At 41.0% G+C, this 21,302-nt stretch overlaps 1 protein-coding gene across 1 annotated transcript in view; it reads right to left on the minus strand.

The window, feature by feature from the left end:
• Positions 1–1,154: 1,154 nt before the first annotated feature.
• Positions 1,155–21,302, minus strand: part of LOC111866826 (zinc finger protein ZIC 4) — a 109,704-nt gene continuing 89,556 nt past the window's right edge. Inside the window, exon 2 of the mRNA XM_023856122.2 lies at positions 1,155–2,292. Coding sequence (XP_023711890.1) covers positions 1,667–2,292 — 626 coding nt within the window. The 3' untranslated portion in view covers positions 1,155–1,666. The remainder of the gene's footprint in view (positions 2,293–21,302) is intronic.

Consider the following 21,302-nt stretch of genomic DNA (forward strand, 5'->3'; position numbering starts at 1 on the left):
GTACAACTTGTGTTATTTTAACCGTAACATTTATTATATTTGTTCAGTGAATACAAGGTCCACGAAATACAAATAATATACATAAACTATGGTAAGTCTGGGAGAGAAATTAATATGGGCGAAAAAAATGCTGACTGGCGCATCTCGTCGAGTCGGTCGTAGTTTTGGTACTTCAGGTTTTCTTATATTATATCATTTATCGTCTGAATACACCCCCGCCCCGCACGAATCCAAATTGAAGGAATTCAGGAACATTTTAAGGTTGATAATCTCTGACAACAAACAGGACGAGATATTTTATCAACCCAAATCATGAAAAATATTTCAAGATGTAGAACAATTACGAGAAATTAAAAATTAAATATATTTTCAATTAAATATATCTAAAAGAAAAGCGGAAGACAAAAAATCCCTACACCGTTTATGCACACAGATCACACGACATGTTCCTGAATTCTTCTTAGCTTCGTCCCAGCTCAGGCTTCACTTCATGAACAATACAATAAAAAGTGAGCTAACTCCATTTCACTTTAGGTCGACATGACTATTGCAATAAGACTTGAAGTCGACCTTAATGTAATATGTAGGTAGAACTTCACTGTGATCAAAGAATCGACTCAGTAAGAAAGAACAGGGTTGGGCTTCGTAGAAATGCTCACCTCACCGAATTAGGGACGAGCGAAGTGTATGTCATTACCACAGTGACACTGCAGGTTGCCACAGTGTTTGATTTGTAGAACCGATTGGTTTCTGTAGCTGATTGCACGAGGAACGCAGGTGTGTCTGCTTGGGCTCCTGGTAGGCGTAATCTGAATCGGTTCTTATGAACAGATGGAAATCAGATTAAAATGATCGTAACTTTATATCTCATTGTTTGGGAGGGTAAGAATTTCAAGTATAAAATATTTTAAATTTACGAGTTATAATGAAGCACTTAAATAAATGTGTGTTAATTGAGGAATAATTTTAAATTAACAGAGATCAATTAAAGGAAAGGAACTTTCTTTCTTTCTAAATCTGCTCCTCTTATTCCTTTACGTTGTCGAGGTAAGTAAACTTTATTCTCTCTTAATCTAAGATAGTAGGTAAGATTCCTTGGACGGGGGATCGGCCCGTCGCAAGACCGATAACACAAACATAATAAATATGAACGCAAACAAATATCCATGCCTTAAGTGGGATTCGAACCCACGATCCCAGAGTCAGAGCGAGCGAAGACTGTTCATGTCTTTACCCGCGCGGCCACAGCGATTGGCGGAAAGAGATAAACAGAATTGAAATCTTTGAAACTTTGGTTTTACGGCGGTCCTTATTCATGGTAGAATTTTTCGGTACAGCATTTTGTCGAATTAGTTTCGGATGTATCTGTTAATTTCGAGTTCAAATGACTCAGAAGCAAATTTATAAGGTTTTTTAACTGTACGACGCTATGTTATGTTCATAAGACCCTACACTGAATAAATTGTAAACGTTGACATGAAGACTTCTGTGGGCCAGTAAGATCTGTATGCATCCTAATGAGCAGATTCTTGGTGTCATCTCTCCATGACATGAGAGTAAGAAGTGAAGCCTAACTGTGAGAAGCCTGTAATCCTCCCACCCCATTATGACATGATCACAGCCTCCAGGGCAGGAGGGTGGCAGGCGGCGGTGCGGGGGGTAGTTCTCAGTAGGCCGTGGCAGCTCCCGCGCTATGATGATGGTGATGTACCATGTGGTGATGATTTAGGTGATTTAAATGGTTCAAATGATTTAGATGGTTAACGGGTGAATGTTCGTTACTTGGCGGTGTTGGCATTCCTGTGGCACTTTGACACACATACCACTCAGATAGGTTAGTCGTCCCGGGGGCAGATTGTTGGTGGGATATTGAGGAGCTCAGGGGGTTGTGTTGTTGGTGGATGGACGAGGCAGTATTGCCTGATGGAGGGTTGTTGGCGTGATGGTGGTGGTGATGGTGATGGTTGTGCTGATCTGGGGAGGTGGTGCCTGCGCCTGCAGACCCGCCACCTGTCGCCGAGACGCTGATGGACGCTGCTGAAGAGCTGTTGGAGTCGCTTCCGTCACTATCATAGCCAGGGGGAGGGCTTTTGCCGGCAGAACCGGCCCCACAGCCGTGCACTTTCATGTGCTTCCGCAGAGAACTGGGATGTGTGTAGCTCTTGTCGCACCCCGAAACCCTGCAGTTGTATGGCTTGTCCGATGTGTGAACGTGTGAATGCTTCTTCCGGTCTGAACTGTTTGCGAACCGCCGGTCGCAGCCTTCGAATTCACACTTGAACGGTTTCTCGCCTGCAACAGAAACAAGTCATTGCCATCACTGATTCATCATCGGTTACTCAATGACTCTCTTCATGCTTTGCTTGCCAGGAAACAACATAAAACTTCATGACGCCTCTCTCACAAAGTCAGCAGTACTGATTGTTAAGGGCTGTTCCGTCTGTTAACTCAACATCTTAGCCAGAAACATAACAACAGATAAAGTTGCGGTCGAGTGAACAGTACTCCTGCTTCATATTGGGGACCACGTGGGTTCAAATCTCGGCTCGGATACAGGCTATTCTGTATTACGGTGTTCGTGAATTTCCTGAGCCCCTCTTGGAATAAGCAATCATAGTAATCTATCGTAAATTAGGCCACACCATTTCCTTCCAGATACACACCAATTCACTATTCACTAATTAGTCTACCAATCTGATGCTACACAATATGAGCAACTGAAAGAGAATTTGAATAAACTGAAATTTCCTACATATTACCCCCGCAAATTATATAAAATGAAAGCATAAGAGAGAGGTCGTGTCTGACCACGTATCTAGAAATCCGTTCTTCCTCGTGCTAAATTTGCGTAGCTACTGGATGCTGTTCCATTAACGTAATTCCGAGTTCTACAAACCCATTGTCTAGCACTGAACTCAGATCTAGTTTTGTCTGAAACGCGGCTGATCTTACAAAGGAAAGCGTAAAATATTAAATTCAAGTTTCATTTACGATCTACATTTTCATTTCAAATATTTATCGATATAGTGAATAAGTAAACTCTGTGGCCTGTAGTCCGCAAGCGAACTATACCGACCTAGCGATTGCCGCTTGTCGGCGAAGTTAGCGCCAATTTTTGCGTGGTCAGCGCAACGGATCCCGACGGCCGTTAATCTCGGTTTTCTAGATCGGGGTCGCTATTTCCTTGAAAGAGCTCCTCAATTACCCTTACGAGGCTGAGTGCATCCCGTTTCAGACCGACTACTCAGAAAAATCTGGTAGCGTCGAGAAACGATCCCGGACCTCTTGATCTGTAGCCAGGAACTCTCACCACTAGACCACAGAGGCGGTCCGATATGGTGAATATTGAACATAATATTTTACATTTAGTATGCAGTGTGTAACATCCGTGGTGAGATTAGCTTCGTTACATTGCCATTGTTTCTGCAATAAATCAGTATTAAATTCAGTGCACCACACAAGATAACAAAGGTATATTTGGAAAAAAAAAAATCTCTCTTGTTCAGACTGTATCGGATGATGAATGAAGAATGTTAAACTTAGGATCGTGATTTGATTTCGTATTATAACCTGCTAAAGATCTAAATGCGTGTTCGTAAAGTGACTGAGGAGTACCGCAGAACTAATCAAGATAGCCGCTCGCCTTGTCTAGATTAGTTTTCCAAAAAGAAGTTGGAGTGACAGTCAATAATTGCGACATTCGATATCCTCGACGTCCTGAACATATGTGGACCAGCAGAGAAAATCTTGGGAGATATAGGCAATGATTTACGTGAGCTGAAACTTGAAAGATGGATGCAAACGGCAACTGACAGACAAGATCTGACATACTTCGTAAAGAGGACAAGGTTCTTAGAGGACAATAGACCCAATGATTAAATAAGAAAGAGCCTTAGGCCTAATTTACAGTTGTTTGGTGGACTTCGTTAAACGAGTGTCAATTGCAGAGATTACTTAACGGACATATCTTAAGCTGCTGCACTACACTTATCATCAAAATTGCATTTATGTTACATTTGATAGAGAGAGCGTCTATTTAGTTTTTATCTCAGACATTTCAGACTCTCACGGTGGCCCCATAGGGCTGAAACACGTGGAGCATATTCTATGAAATAAGCAGTTTCCAACTACATGTTATACTTCTCATTATTTCTTTGCCTGTTTTATTACTTGCCTCAGTCGGTATAGCGATTAGGCTACGGGCTGGACGGCCGAGGAGTTGGGGTTCGTTTCCCGGTAAGGGAAAGAAATGTTTCTATTCATCATAACACCCAGAACGATTCTTGGGCCCGCCCAGCCTCTTACACAATGGGAATGCGAGAGGTTATCCTGGGGAAAAAGAAGCAGGGACGTGAAGCTAACTTCTCACTTCCATCTAGTGCTAAGGCTAAGAATGGTGGAGCTATACCTCCACTCTCCGTAAGTCTTCATTGCATAGTGCTTAATTATTGAAAGACCAGGGGTAAATTTACTCTACTTTAACATTAGTTACAACCGTCGTGACATATCCCGATTTTAGAGGGTTTTAAAGATAATTAATTAAATATTAACGCACTTTACTTGTTTATTCTATATTTAATTTCATTTGATGCACCCGCTGCATAACTCTGCAAAGGAGTTAACTTGTCCCAGCGTCTCGTCTAATCGTTGCCACACGCCCTTGCCTTGATTGGCCCTCAAGCTCTTTTGTTGTTGCTTCAGAAGAATTGAAAGTATGAAGTTGTCCATAGCCTGGCTTATTTGCATCGTTTGGATATAGCGGTGAGACCAAATGGTAAATTTGGCGTGTGTTCGGAAACAATATAGACTATTTCAAAGTGGTGATTTAATCTCCGCTCCTATTGATGCGAACAACATTGCTCAGTTTTACTCTCGTACATGTTTTCTTTGGATATTTTTTCATCTTTTACCCTTGCAAAGCAGCTCTCCTAATATGGTGGTCAAGTGGCGCCTCTGTCGAACTTCTCGTGAACTCGTTGCAATTGGCGAGGAGCGGAAACATGGTTAAGCATGCTTGATATAACAGGCACATCTACACTCCCGTAATGATATCTGTAAAGCTAAGTAGAGCTAGCGCTAAAATCACAGACTCAAATATTTTATTTCTGAGTGGGTCATGAAAAGAATTAAGGGTACAGAATAAATAGCGAATTAGGAAAGATCAAAATTCGAAAAGTTTTATGAGGTTGTATCATGCTTGTGATTAGAAAACACGCTGTATTTCTAATTAGGAATTAACCATAAGCGTGCGACTGTTTGTTAAGGAAAACGAACCTTGCCTAATCCTGTTTTGTGATGCCTCCCCCTCTGTTGCTGTTGTCGTTATTAACTGAGCGAAGCATCCTCAACTATGAAAGAGCGATGCAACGTCATCCTCTATTTAAGCGGCTCTTTTCTCCATTTGGAAAGTATGGTTCTGTACAGTCGCTTCGAATTAATATGATGGTCTCACATTATATTTTCTAAAATTTTTAAGTATGCTCTAAATTGACCGATATTATAGTCAATCAACACATGGAGTTGAGCCTTTTAGCATCATTTAAAGGAGTAAAGTCAAAGTGGCTTAATTTTCCTGAGATTTGAAAGAGATTTCCATTCACACTTCTAATATATAGACATACACATATTTTCTCACACAATGCGCGACATTTTTAAGATATTAATAAAACATAAGCAGATATTGAAAGAAGCATATTGAGAAGTAAGTGATTTGGACGTAAGAGAAGAGAAGAAAGCTGCACGAGACACTTCATAGTCTGTTAATGATATATGCGTGATTAAATGAAAAGGACAAAATTGGGGGGATATAATTAAAATGATAAATTTATTCAAATTCTTTGTCAAAAAAAAATAAGCGAAGGAACCACATGAGACGTCGAGACATAGAGAGAGGTTACGTTCACGATTTAAGGGTGACTATAGACGGGGTATGGATTGGTGAATGGATTGACCACTTATACAGACCACTAGGGACTACAAGCACTTACAACACTATCGCTGAAAAAATCACTACATATTAAATTTTCTCAGTCTGTTTTCGCTAGTAGTTTCCTGGTAACGAATTTTATTAGTGGGAAGTCTTCAAATTCTGTGTTCACGTTGTTACTGTCCGGCGAATACCCCACAACTGAACTGTCAAGTGAACTGTAGCGCCATTTCTTCTGAGCCTCCTTGCAGAGCCCAGCTCTCAACTGACAACTGACTAACTCCCAGGCTGGCGGCCATTTCACACCAATATTCTAACCTTTTCTTCAGAGACTGACTTTCAACTAACTACTAACTGGATTGCCCCATTGTTTTCAAGATAACTTCTCGGTAGGGACCGTTTCAGCTGCGTAACAACGGGAACATGTTTACGGAGCCGTTACCCAGAAACGGGCTTATGTATTCTCACATTTCTCGCTCACTGTATTGCAACGGCTGGGACCGCGTCATAGCTCAAGCGGTTAGTCGCTGGCTTCCCACCGCGGCGGCCGGGTTCGATCCCGGGTCCGGTCAAGTGGGATTTATGGTGGACAAAATGGCGCTGGGGCAGGTTTTCTCCGAGTACTTTGGTTTCCCCTGCCACCAATTCCACCAATTTCTCCATAATCACCCTCACCTGTCATCTGGAGCTGGTACAATAGGCCAGAAGTGGCCGCAGTACAAGGGACTTAGCCCCACCCCACTAGCAATAAAAAAAATACAACGGCTGTACGTGCATCGTATATGCTACAATAATATTAAAATGGAATATCCTGTTAGAGAAATACGGTGTGAGGGGCTGAAATTATTCAACTGGTTTAGAGGCTCATAGGGCCTAATAGAATGTTAATGTAGGCAAGCTAATGATACTTACAGATCATGAGTAACCTGAATTCATTTAACAAGTGTGGGGGTGTTAAATATAAACGTGAAGCGCAAAAATTTTATTTAACATTGACTGCGAAATAATAATTAGTTTCACGAAAATAGAATATTCCGCAATTTCTTTCTCTACGACAGCAAGGAATGTTTATAATTTATTCTAAAACTGTCATTGGACATGATTCTGGCCCACTTCTGCCAACCTTACACGAACAAAACCCATCCCCATCAGTATTAAGAGAGCCTATATATAGACATTCTCTGTAAACGCCTTCCCAACGCCAGGTGTAAGCAAACTTACTGAACTTCCCCCCTTCTTCTCCTTCTTAAGCACTCGAGTATTACTCATTGTCACTGGCGTCTTTTCATAAGTCTTTGAACTCCAGATTCTGTCGGCTAAACTGATATAAAAGAAAATCACTCAGAGTGAGTTAAGCATGGAGACCATTGAAATTCAAGTCTACAGAAAATATTTTCATCATATAGACCTACCTTTAAACCTTCAGAAGAATTTGTTTATTTATTTACTTGTCTAGCATTTGGGGGAACTTAAATTTTACGGTAAACATAACTAAAGTAATAGAAGCCACAATAAAATTGTCGACTTTTTGGACGTTATCCATCGTCCTGTCTTCTTTTATTTAAAACTAACGTTTCGGAGACTGGTCACTGTCTCCGACCTCAGGTTAAAAAACATATTCAGTTCGACCCATTCTACAGATCTGGTCTCTATCCCCAGACACCAGAACCAACATAAGGCAGAATATATTGCCATATATTTGGGGTTTGCGTAACGAATTATAATGGGTTCTGGATTTGATGATTGGTTGTATAGAAACTTCTTTACAATTACAGTCGATTATAACAGCTCACACATTGAACTCCTTCTGAACGACGTCTGTATTGCGAATCTCTATGAAGTATCTCTCATTTATCTCAGACTGATTTCTGATACTGTCTCAATTCACGAATGCACTGCATTCTATATTCGCCACGTGGCCTGGATAGAAGTCACCATGTCGAGCAGTGTCTCTGCTCTTTTATGTTGTCACGAGAATATCTTTGTTATAATTAAACTGCCGCGGAAACGAGTGTTTAATTAGCCGTTGCCTAGCAAGAATGACTTCCACTTCTGCTCTTAGTCCTGCTTTTCGACAGTGTTTACCTATGCGTTCTTCTTTCGTCATTCGTCGCAGCAGAAGAGGAGACGCTCGTGGTTCAGTAAAGAATGGTCATATTGCTAGACGATATAAACCAAGCACAATGTAAACCATCAGCGGGAGTTAAGGAAAACATTACAAAACTCCTTATACATGAGTCCTAACACTTATAACCAAGCATAATTTAATGGTCAGAGTCCATAAAATCATAGTAGTATCAGAATAGAAGCCAACACCAAAGAGAAAAATTCTAAAAGAAGAGGCTCATAAAAAGTGAATGCTGAGACAAGCGGCCTCCATAGTCTAGGTGTAACGTTCCCACCTCATGACTCAAGGTACGCGGGTTCAAAACCGGCGGAGGTCGTGGAAATTTTAAGGGCGGCAAAATTCAGGGAACAAGTCCTCCGGGAGGGGCTTTAAGCCGTGGGTCCCGTGTCGTAGCTTTACGGCATGTAAAAGAACCTCAAGCCTCAAGGAGGCCTCTGAGCCAAATTATTAAGGACATTTCCCGCCCAACTATAGTCTCTAACGCCTCNAGTCACTCTGAAGTTCCTGGCAATCCTGTTAGGCTCGTTGAAAGATGAGAGGCTTTCCTCGTTGTGTTTTCTGTGCCTTTATTCCGTCTATTCAGTATCAGTATACTGCTTATAAATATATAACATTTGCTTCAACATTTCAAATTGTAGTCACCCCCTCAGTTAAGAAATCAGTCCACAATGAAACAAGTAATCTTACTGCACTGAAAAAAAAACTGAAGCTCGACTTTTTTTCAGTACTGTAGACATATTTACACAAATGCAAAATGAGATTTATCCTTCATAATTGTAGCAAGCAGTCTTACTGCATCGAAAATCTACACCTTGATTCTTCTTCAGGTTTCAGCTACAAGTAGCCCATGGAGTAGTGCGGAAGTACCTCAGCATCCTCTCGTCACACTCGGTACCTTGTTGACTGAAAGGACCAAGGAACGGCCCTCTGAATGGAAAGGAAAAAAGTGTGTATATAAAAGAAATGAACATCAATCACACTATTAGCGTTCTTCTATCCGCTTCAGAGGGTCGTCATGGCAATGGCTCTCGCTAGTTGAGGCTGTGGCAGCCGAGGTAAACGCTGAACTTGGAAATAATGGACTTCTTCAATGAGATAGGTTTGCTCCCCCCTACACCATATCTTAACCTGCTTCAGGCCTGAAAATAAAGAAGAAGGAGAAAGGAAATTTCAAAGGTGGAGGAGAGACTATAAGCATTCATGGGCTACTGCTGCTGCTGTCCCCCAAGTGCGCACACAGCCGTCGAAAATAAAAACCATCGCAAATCTTTCTTCAGCCGGGGCATTATGTGCCATAGGACCGCAACGAAACCAATGGGCTGAAGGATTGGAACGGTTACTCATTCATTGCTCCTTCTACATTCATTCCTGCTGCCTGGTGACTGTAAGACTGCTATTAGCAATGCCGCTCCTTTCATTTGTTTCGTACACTCTTTACTTCATACTGTAATTGTCATTTCTTTTCCTCAAACTATTTTTGTAACTATACATACTCGCTCAAAAGAAAATTAAACCAACGGTGATTAGTGTGGGAATTGTTATGCATTCAAACAGTTTGTCACGTCATTCTGTAATTCATAGTATAGAACAATTTTGGGTATTCTATATAAAGGGATCCAGGATATTTCATTCGTATAGCGACTAGGTTGCGGGTTGGAAAACCGAGGTACAAGGGTTCGATTTTCAGCTGGGGAAAGAGATTCTTTTTTCTCCGCATTTTCCAACCCCTCTCTGGGACGTACCCAGCCTCCTATCTAGAGAATACCGATGGCTTCTTCCCCGGGGATACAGCAACCGAGGCGTGAAGATGACTACTCATTTTCATCTGGTGACAAGGGTAAAAAATCATGGAGTTTCCCAGCATGTCTTCGTGGTACAGTGCTTAATTGTCTTTGGACATTTATCGTATAACAAAATTTCTTGTCCCTAATGCGAAAAGCTGGTTTCATTTACGTTTAGTTGTTGCATAGCATGATAAACATTAAAACTTAAAATAACACCAGTTTTTAAACCACTATATGTCAGGTTTTCTTGAACTCCAATTGTACTTCAGCCCACACAAGATGAGACTTTCATAGTGGTGCATACTCATCTTGTGGTCTTCTGGGTTGCGATAACATGTAATCTAGCGTGAGTAGCAAAGTTTTGGATATATATGCTGCTTCCATCTTCAGAGAAGTGTGGACATTACGTTCCTTCGACATTTTAATAACCACTTGTCACGCTACACGGTGTACACCGTGTCATGGCCCCGAAAACAATGATATTATCACATGTATGTGACTATAGACGGTTTTTGGATTGGTAATAGGATTTATTGAACAATTTCAGAAAGTAAATTCAAGTAACTATAGTGTTAACGCTAATTCACATATTCTGCAATTACCCACAGCACGCACTAAGTCTTCTCAGTCTGCTGCATCTTCTCTGGTTGTTGCCTGGTAACGGCTTTCAACGCTGTACTTTCCTCAGTTTTCGTGTTCACGTCCGTACTGGCAGGCGACTATCTCACAATGAAACTCCTACTCTTCTGCCACTCTCAAGTCCCTCTCGTAATAGCAGCTGTTCCTCGTTATATTGCCTCAGCACGGACAGCACAGAAGACACCTCTCCAAACATTTCTTACATTCTTATACCACGTGACCATCCTTCGGACAGCGTAGAGAACACCATTCCTCTGTTGCTGTGTACGGCCATTACCTAGCAATGGCAGTTGTTTAGAGAATCGTTACTTAGCAACGGGACTGCATGCAAAAATTTGTACATTTAAACCTACTTACGAAGAGACCTGTGAGCATTACTTCACGTTATTTTTGTGATTGCCATTTATTGTCAATACTATTATTAGGCATATTAATTTTATTATTATTATTATTATCATTATTATTATTATTATCATTATTATTATTATTATTATTATTATTATTATTATTATTATTATTATTATGCTTATTCTAGCAAACTAACTTTCCTGAACTTTACGAGTACACGGAGTGAATATTCAGCGAAATCAGGATTTCAAAGTTTCCCTCACGGCCTTACGACACGTAAGAATGGCCCATGGAAGAGCTACCTGCAGCAGCCGTAGATAGGAATTGGAACTGCCGAACTTTCCTGTTGAATTTGCAACGGGAATCTCACAAATTAATTGTTAATGTAGCAGCACCGTTTAATCTAGTAGAAAGTAAAACATCTTCAAAGAATTTTGAATAGAAATCACTCTTTACGTTTCATTAAAGTAATCGTGAATAATCGAGTGGAACTGAATAAGATTGCATCATGACCGAAACACACAAATAAAAAATAAAATTCATAGAACCTTATAGGAAGTAGCACGTATTTTCCATTCATCATATTTCCTTGTTTCCAAACAAGAGCATGTTCTGTCTGTAGCCGTTAAGACGACAATTTTGCATTAAATTTAACAATTATCAATTATTTGTGTCATCTGAAGGAAATTAAGATGAAGTAATTCTTGTTTCTTTCTTTCGGTTAGGCTGAGAGCCTCTTTCTTAAAGAAAAAGATTTGGTCGGACTAGCGCTTCTTGCGTCTTCCTGAGCTTTTCTTCCTTTTGGTATATTATCTCTCGCAACTGTAACAATTATCTTTCGTTATTTGTGATGCAGGTTTATCCCACTCCTCTCATATTTTTAAAATCCATTTTCGTATTGATATGATTCCGCACTGCTGTTCAGTATCCTGGCTGGTACCATGATCGACTGTAGATTTCCTCATTCTCTTCTGTAGAGTTTTCAGTCTGAGATACTGTCATGTTTTTACGGCCTCGTGACTAATAATGATGGGTTTTGGATTAGAAGATTGGAACTATTAACACTTTCTTTTACAGTCTCTCTTATTCACAATCAATTATAGCGCTATCGCTAATCTACCCACTTCATAGATCACTAGGACTGGAGTGGACTGAACTGACAATTACTGTCGGCTACCACTTATATAGTCTCGGGTCGGACCAGAGCACAGAAAACACATCCGTTGCCCAGCAATGGATATACGCGAACTACATAGAAAACGTCTCTTGCGACACTGGTTCCACTGTTGCATTCACAGTGCTGTCGCAGAGCAACGGAAGCTATCCGATTGTTGCCAGCGTATTCGTTGCCGCGAGAATGTGTTTACCGAGTCTTTGCTTGGAAATGGGTCTACATGTCACATGCCGTGTCACTTTTTTTTCTCTTGGCACTACAGCCCCAGTGCGTCTAGGCCTACCTCCATGAACTCCGTTCACTTCGGTTTTTCTAGATCTTACACATACAGTAGGACTCCTTAGGCGAGTGATCAGCTCGTCGCAAGGCCTTTACCTGTAGACAAACACAGAAAAACGCACACAAACATCCATGCCTTGAGTGGGATTCGAACCCACAGTGCCTCAGTGTTTCGCTCTCCAAGCGGAACAGTTCCTCATTCTTGTCACACGAAGTTCTACAAAGCACTTATTATTTTGTTACTTTTTTATTTGATGTGACCAAGGGTATCAACATGGCCGCTGCGTGAATTTGTGAGGTGATAACAAGACAAGGGCCAATGCGATATATGGCCTGAAGTTACAAAACACAGATAGGAGTACAATTTGAGAAGTATGTAAATGTACGAAGTTATTTTATATTAATATATATAATATAAATAAAATATAATAAAATANGGTTTTTCTAGATCTTACACATTCGGTAGAACTCCTTGGGCGAGTGATCAGCTCGTAGCAAGGCCTCTACCTGTACACAAACACAGAAAAACGCACACACACATCCATGCCCTCAGTAGGATTCGAACCCACGATCCCGGCTTCCGAGCGAGCGAAGACAGTGCATGCCTTAGACGGCTCGGCTACCGTGACCGGCGAACCTTGAAATATACCTGTATATAATTCAGTACACATTTCGATATTATGCCTTCAGTAAAATCAGAATTGGAGGTACATTTTAAGTTAAATATGTTTACACTGGCCCTGTGGTTCGGGGTTCGTATCTACTGCAACGTCATACGTTACCACTCATCTTCAAATTCAAGTTTCTGATCTTCTCTTTGGAGCTTCCTGTTTTCATGCTAAATACAGGTAAAAATTTCCCTTCTTAGCACTCTATAGCTAAGGAATGGAAAGTATTTTTTTTTTTCCTTGACAACAGAACCGAAGTAGTTAGCTACTTCATATATATTGAGAGTTTATACAGAGAGGCTGATGGGTGAAATGGTTTCTTTATAAGGAGGAGGGTTTGTTCGGTGTGCTCCATGCTCACTCACCCTTACAATGGGAAAGTGGCTAAGAAGGACTGCCCCAAAAGACGGCTTGTGGGTGCACAACGCGCGAACTCCAGGAGAGTAACAATAGCTAATACTTCAGTTCTGAGTACATAGTTTCCTTTGTGATTTTGCATGCGGTTCTGTGCCTGATGTGCAGCCACTGTACATTCAAAAGCCGACAAAACAGTCACAACGGCTGAATAACCGGGGTTCGATTCACGACAGGTGAACCAGGTAAAGCTATTTCTTACTCCGGGAGTAAAGGGCGTCACAACTCCATGAAATGCCGAAATGTAACCCTACATCTTCACGGCGTGACCCTTGATCTTTACAAATCAATTACTGTGATAATCAGAAATGGAGAATCATTATGTATATAAGAATACGAGGAAAATGTGGAGAAATTTGTCTTAAGTTTCATACGAAATGAATAAATTGTAGAACAATTTTTTTGTTCTTCATTTCTTATTACATCATTGTCCCTCCTGTTAATAGCGTGTGAGTATAAAACATTAATTTTGACAGTTTTTATATGTTTGAAAAATATCCTGTGAGAGAAACACAAGTTGGTTATTACAGGTGTTAATAAAGAGCTCACGAAAATATCTGAGATTATGTAAAGAAAATATTGTCGCTGTAATTATCTAATTAAGTAGTACGCCATGAAGACATATAGCGGAGCGGATGTATAGACCCACGTATTCTTGACCTTGCCACTAGTTGGAGGTGGGTGGTAACTTTCACGTCCCACCCGCGTTACCCCCCGGGAAAGAACCTCCGTTTCTCATTGAATATGAACCTGGACGAACCACAGAGACGGCCTAGACTACGCGGATAGGAGAAAAACATTTCTCCCACCGAGAATTAAACCTCATCCCCTGAGCCAGTCGCTAAACCGACTGCAATATCCTGGCATGAAATGGACTAAGCGATGAATTCAGGACATGAGGAACATATTGAAGAACACCCAGTACTGTTAGGATAGTAAATACAGGCGGTGATAACGGCAAGATATTTGGCTAGGATGGGACTTTAAGAAAGGCATAAATATTTTGGGGAGGAAATATTATAGAACGGTCACTTTCAAGATTAAGAATGATTTTGGAGGATAAAATTTAACTGGAAGTTAGGGAAACTGTTTGACCATAGCAGAAGACTATCTTGCCCTTGCGGTCTCCATTATTAGCGCTGTTGTCTTCCAGTATTACATATTACCAGATAAAAAAGTAAAATTAAGTAAAGGTATCCCTGTAACAGGCTGTGGAGGCCCATAGGGTTGTGAGATGTTGAGGGTCCCACATTATTTAGACAATCGGCTCATAGATGGCAGCAAGGTTGTCAACCCTACGCTTAGGCCGCCTTTTACCCCCCAAAATATTCCAAGAATATTCCTGGTACTGATTTCTGTTAGAGGCTGAGTCGACCCCAGGGCCATAGTACGGACGGAAAGATTAGGTCAATTGAAAAAATCCAGTGACTTCATAGGGACTTGAACCAGCAACCTTCCGGCTTATAGCATAGTGCCTCAACCAACTACGCTGTTACCAGGTAGGTTAGTTAAACAAAATATTAGGAAATGTTTATAGTAGCGGAATCGGCTCCCGCAGTAAACTGAAGTAGGTCAAGACGGGCTCAAATTGTAGCTCGAACGTGGGGGAACTGAGGGCAAAATTATGACAAGGTAAAATTTTGGCAATAGGTAAATTGAAAGACAGAGAAATAAATGGCAGGATATTAAGAGCATATTCCTGAAAATATGTTGTAATAAATGGATTTGGATCAAGGGATTTGCATAGTCCGTTTTTAATCTAATGTGTTTTAGGATGAGATTGGCTTTTGCAAAAAAACATGTCTTAATTCAGGCGGCCCTTGTCGCACAGGAAATGTGTTATTTTTCATTGCTGCTACAATCTCAAAACTATTAGATTCCGACAGCTGTATGTATTATTCCAAGGCAACAAAAACGAAACTCAATGTTATGCGGGCAAATTATATCTCTATTACTACGACACCTGAAAATTCTACGAGATGATACGAGGTACTTCCGTTCTAATAAATTAATTGATTTGATCTTGAACACTTTCAAACGCAGCTAGCAAATACGTGATCCAAGATTCTGAAAGGAGGGCTGTAAATAATTCGGAAACCACCTGCGATTTCCGAGGAAGGATGTCACAGTCATACTGAATGTTTTATAGTTTCCTTCTTTGTTAACCTTAATACATGTGGCCAGGAAATAGCCATTTCGTTTTACAGAAATTCGGTGAAGTAAAGGAGCGTTCTTTCCCAGTAGTGGCGAAAGTCACAGCAATTATGCTGGGGCATTATCAAATTCCTGAGATGCATTTAATGTACCGCCAGTCACGGTAGCCGAGCGGTCTAAGGCATGTGCTGTCTTCGCAAGTTGAAACGTTGGGATCGTGGGTTCGAATCGCAATCAAGGCATTCATGTCTGTGTTCGTTTATTCTGTCTTTGTGTTGTCTTGTGTGTAGGTAGCTATCTTGAGACGGGCTGATCCCCCGTCCAAGGAGTCCTACCGATTATGTACAGGATTAAGAAACTGAAAAATCGACCAAGGTCCAACGAAGGACTACAGAGTCATAGATAAATAGTATTTAATATATCTGGCGATTCGATAATCGACTCTACGATGTAATGCCACTTTCAAGTCATTCAATGTCACTACAGTAGGTTTCAACTTGGTGTCTTCCTTGAGAATTTGACAGTTGCTCAGCTAGTCAAGAAATCCGTTATCGTGTTCGCAACAGCACAGTGAAATGAGCCCAATTCACACTCTCCTGCTCTATTTCGTTAAGATCATGGAGGATTTTTATCTGAACTACTTTCAGTACAGAATGAGTTAACGTACTAGTGCACCACGTCAGCTTGCGAGGGTATCAGTCCTGTTTACGTTCAGGCGACAGGCCAGCTGAAGAGGAAACTATAACATAATATCCTCGCACATGTAGCAGAAACACAAGCCAAGACACGGCAGACCGGAAATGTAACTTGTCTTGCTCCCAGCTTTTTAAAAAGCTTTCTGCTGTGCTCCACTTTGATTGACAGGACAATGAGCAACTCATTGAAACAGACAAATAGACTATATTTTTTCTTTCCCTCTCTTTCTATATGCGTATTTCTTGTTTTCTTTCTTCCCTTTAGCTATAGTTCTTTTTCCTTATGCATCAATATACTACATCCTTCACTGGGCCTATACATCGTGCTGGATCGAGCCACAAATTGCAGGTTGTTTCTTATGGGTTTCTTTCAAATATCAGAAAGGTTGAAGTACTTCGTAGTATATTGATTGTTAGATTGATTTGTTTGGCAATCCGTTTTTCAGTGAAAATAATGATGGCGGAGGTGGGTAACACAATACTTCAGGATTTTCGCTTTCACTGCTCTTCATGCTCCTTTGCACGAAGTACATAAAATGAGCGCACACTGGGAATGACATGTTCGTCCGTTCGCATGTTACATCTCCGAATCCTCTAAATGCATATCAGTAAAATCTGCCACTGAGGGGCTGACATTGAAAATTGTTGGAGATTTAATAACCAATTTTTGCAAATGGCTTACGGGTCAAAGTGTAAAATCTAAACTCAAAGTTATGGTCTATCATATTTTACAGAAACTACTTAGCCTCCAAAGTTGGTACTATACGATTCAACTTAATCATTCTTGATAAGCTGATAGTTACCCTCCTAGTTAACACATTCTCCATCCTTTATGCAACCCGAAGATTCATTGCCGTTCTAAAAAAAAAGCCTACCAATGGGACACAGTTTAATTTGATTACAGCTTTCCGTTCTTGTTTTACCTTTATTCATTGGTATATTTGGCAATTATGTGTCAGATGTATAGCCTATAAGCTATATCGTCGAATGAAATTGAAAGGATAGTTACAGCGAGACGCAAGGGATATGAACGGAACTGGATGTTGCCTCCTCTGGAACTCCAACCAGGCGTCCAGCTGGAGCATGGCCAACAGCAGAATTTCAGTCTACGCACAGTAGCGTCTCTATCGCTGCATAGTTCAGTCTACAACAGAATGATTTGTGCGTCGTGGTATCTTCAGAAAACAGAGTGACCGAAAAGAATCGTATAGAGGTAAAATTCTGTTTTCCTATTCGAGAGATCCTAGTTTCGAATCTCGGCCGAGTACGCTGAATTACGGTATTCCAGAATATTATCTTGTTTAGGCCTAGACTATTATCTTCACACCCTTTGCAACTCTTCTACTATTCCAATATAAACACTATATTATCTGGATATTCAAAGAACCGTAAAATAACTCACAAAACAAATGACGTAATGACATGAATTTTATTGTCCCTGTGCAGTCTTTATAGCAGCTGGCTAAGGACTGGGCGACAGAGGGGTCGGAGTTCGAATGACAGTAGGGGCATGAGATTCCTCTATTCTCCGCGTCGTCAAAACCAGTTCCAGAACCCACCCACCCTACTACCCATTGGATACTATGAGCCTTTTCCCTGAGGATAAAGCTGCCGTTGTGGAAAACTGACCACTCACCTCCAAATAGGGCCGAGGTCAAGAAAACTTGGATCTATACAACCACTCCCCCATATGCCTTCAGAGAAGTGTTTAATTACTTTAGCGCAAGGAAGAATTTACCCTGTAAGATATGATGTTTTACGGCGGTGACTACGAAGAATGGCGTCTTCTTGGATGTGGCGCCATGCAGATTTTGTGTGAACCGACGTTTAGGAGGAACGTATCGTATCCATCTTCAGGTTAGAAGAATCCGCGAGCGAAGAAGCAGCGTGAGCATGTGACTGCAGCCATCTATTGACACCCTCCAACAGTGACTATTAAATTTGCATCTTGGGTCTGACCGGTCACTTTGTAGAAAAGTAGTCGTACCGTAATAAAGAAATCTATTTTTCAAAGTAGTTTATTTTTTACAATTATATACATGTTGGTACAATACGAACTATTAATGGAGTTCTTATTTTGGAGGCATCATGACCCACCCAGCCCACCGCCAAGCACTACACGTTGAGAATCTCACTGGCTCACAGCAAAAATTCTCAAAACTGTTGTGCTTGATGCTCCCTAAATCAGTTAAACAAATGTTAGGGCCTCATGGAAATTAACTTAGAAATTCAGAATTAATATTGTCATGTGATTTCAGTTACTAAAGAAGCGTTCTGGATTGATAATCGGATTTATTCGACTCTTGGATGCAGTGAGCGACTACATTTTACAACCATTATTACACACACACATACAATTGTGTCCACAGTCACATCTTCACCAGCTGTTGCCCGGTAGATGCCTCTAACGGCGAACGTTCCCCTTCCTTTGGGTTCTCCAAACTATCCTCGTGCCTCAACTACCAGCAACAGCTCACAACGACTGAACCTCAGCAATCCTCTAAATAATTCACTCTCTCATCAACCAATTATTCGTCACTTCAGTCAACTCAGCTGAACTGACTTCACTTTTTCGGAGTTATTTTATGACTGGTGATTTACCGCCAATCAGTTCGTCTGGGCGATAAGCTCTTTGAAGCTCACGAGTTATATTTTTTTCTACTGAACGGTTGCTGTTATAGTTCTTATGTAACATCCTCTTTGACGAGATGATGGGTCTGTTGTTTACAATTACAATTACAAGTTCTCTCCAGTGCAGTCATTCTAGTGTCCGAGTCTCGTGGGACTCATGACCATAATTTACTGACTCAGATTCGAGACTCCCCAAACCTGGAGAGCCAATATTTACATCCCCCAGGAAATGGGTAGCCCAATTTTACCCATCATCCACAGAAAACACCGATCTTCTGTTGCTTTCTCCAATTGTTGCAATGGAAACACGATTGTTCGCGAAGCCGTTAATAAGAAACAGCTGTTGTATATTTTGTTATCTCGTGGTCGTAACCCAGTAACACGCGTTTTCATGCCACAGTATTTTAATACTCTTTTAATAGACTATAAATGAACAAAGATCATATTTATACATCATATGTACAAACGTACTCAGAGTCAATTTGGCATAAAAGGAAAAATTACTGGCAGAAATATTCAACAGGGATGCTGAAAATCAGGAATTGCAATACCCCCAAACCCTGCTTTGGTACTCCTACTGGTGCCAAAGTACAAGAAACACTGGCCTACAGCACTGGTTTTGTGAAGTAGCGTAGGTTGTCTGAAGGGACGGGGTGTACTCCAGTTTCAGGAAGATGGCTTAAAACATCTACATAAAGTGCCTTTTTTTTTTAATAAAGGAAGGGAATAGAAATATAAGACGCATATAAATATCAACGTCAAAGCACCGCTAACCGCCCAACCCACCCCAAGCACACAACCACACACTTACACGCCCAACAAGAGCCTGAAGGGTTAACCAATCCTTCGTAAACTGAAAAAAGAAATTCAGATGTCTAGGAAAATTACATTAAGAGCAAATTAATTCTCGAATTGTGTTACTACAGTGTAGCCTGCTTCATCACTCGAAAATTAATATTATTATTATTTCAGTGCACGGTATAGAATTCACCCAGTTCCTAAGAAACAGCAAGTTGAACTCACTTAATTACTGAACGGCGCTGGCACCCTGTGTTCACACACAGTCGCCACTCAGAAATTACCATTCTCCCGCGTGCATGTTGTGTCGAATGCATGTAAATAGAACAGTGATTTAGTTGAGCAGAAAGCAGTAGCGTTACAAAATCCTGCCTTCGGCGGCATTTTAATGTTAATAATATGCGTCTTTTTAACCACTCTATTCTAGTTAAAAAATGGAATCAAAAACTTTATTCTAGAGTCCAGAGTCTAGGCCCTATATCTATATATCATCTATCCATCCGTCCATCTATGGCTCTACAGCCCTTGTGGACCTTGGCCGCTTTTTTGTTTCTTAATCTATACATAGGTCGTGCAATTGCTCAGGTGGTTAGTCACCGGCTTTCTGTGGCGGCAGACAGGATTCGAAACTAGGTCATTTCATATGGGATTTGTGGTGATCAAACTGGCACTGGGGAATGTTATCTCTGAGTACTTCAGCTTCCCCTGTCAATTCTAATTCCACCTACTGCTCCACACTCATCATCTCTAATTCAGAGCTGGTACAATAGATCAATTAGTGGCCTACGTAACAAGTGGACTCAGTCTCACCCCACCCAAAACACTAAAAGAAACTTATCTATATAGTCTGATAGGGGATCAGAAAGTCGCGTGGTCGCTACCTACACACAGAACAACATGAACACAGAAAAGACGCACACAGACGTCCACACCTCGAATGGGATTCGAACCCACGATCCCAGTGTTCGAGCTGGCGAAGACGTTTCATGTCTTAGACCGCGAGACCACTGTGATTGGCCTAGATCTTATAAAGTAGGCCAGATTGTTAGTAGTTCGATAGAACAGAGTCCTTGAGAATCTAGCAGTCGCTCACATCGGTTCGTAGAGAAATTCCGAAGATTACTCATGGCATTCACATGAACCCCACCACTGATTAATAACTTGAGCCAGATGATTCTTGCTTACAACAATATACTCATTTTTTATTTATTTTAATAATATCATCCAACTACGGCAATAACTTTCGAGTGTTATCTTCCCGTTTAATTTTCGAAATGGCCATAAGGAAGTTCAAAAAGCAGCGAGAAATGCTTCGTCTGTTGTTAGCACTAAAATTCTCATCTCTGGGCCTATAAATTCGGACATTGCGTGAACTGGTAAAGAAAAAAGAAAAGACGTCCTCTGCTTAATTCAGCATCATGACAGGAAGGTGTAGGGAGGAGTGTAGGTATAGCTCCATGCTCTTTGGAAACAGACATAGGTCAGTGGTCATTTTCAAGCCGCGATCTATTCAAACCCGAGGAAATTGTGATCAGACTTAATGGATATGAGGCTTAAATTCGCTTAGAGTGGGGTGGAGTCCAACTGGGTCCACTCGGTACGGCGGCCACTGACTGGCCTGGGTGATTATGACGATGGAGAATTTGGTGGAACGAAGATTGGCA

Source organism: Cryptotermes secundus, unplaced genomic scaffold (genome assembly GCF_002891405.2).
Source record: "Cryptotermes secundus unplaced genomic scaffold, Csec_1.0 scaffold446, whole genome shotgun sequence".
NCBI classification, from domain to species: domain Eukaryota; kingdom Metazoa; phylum Arthropoda; class Insecta; order Blattodea; family Kalotermitidae; genus Cryptotermes; species Cryptotermes secundus.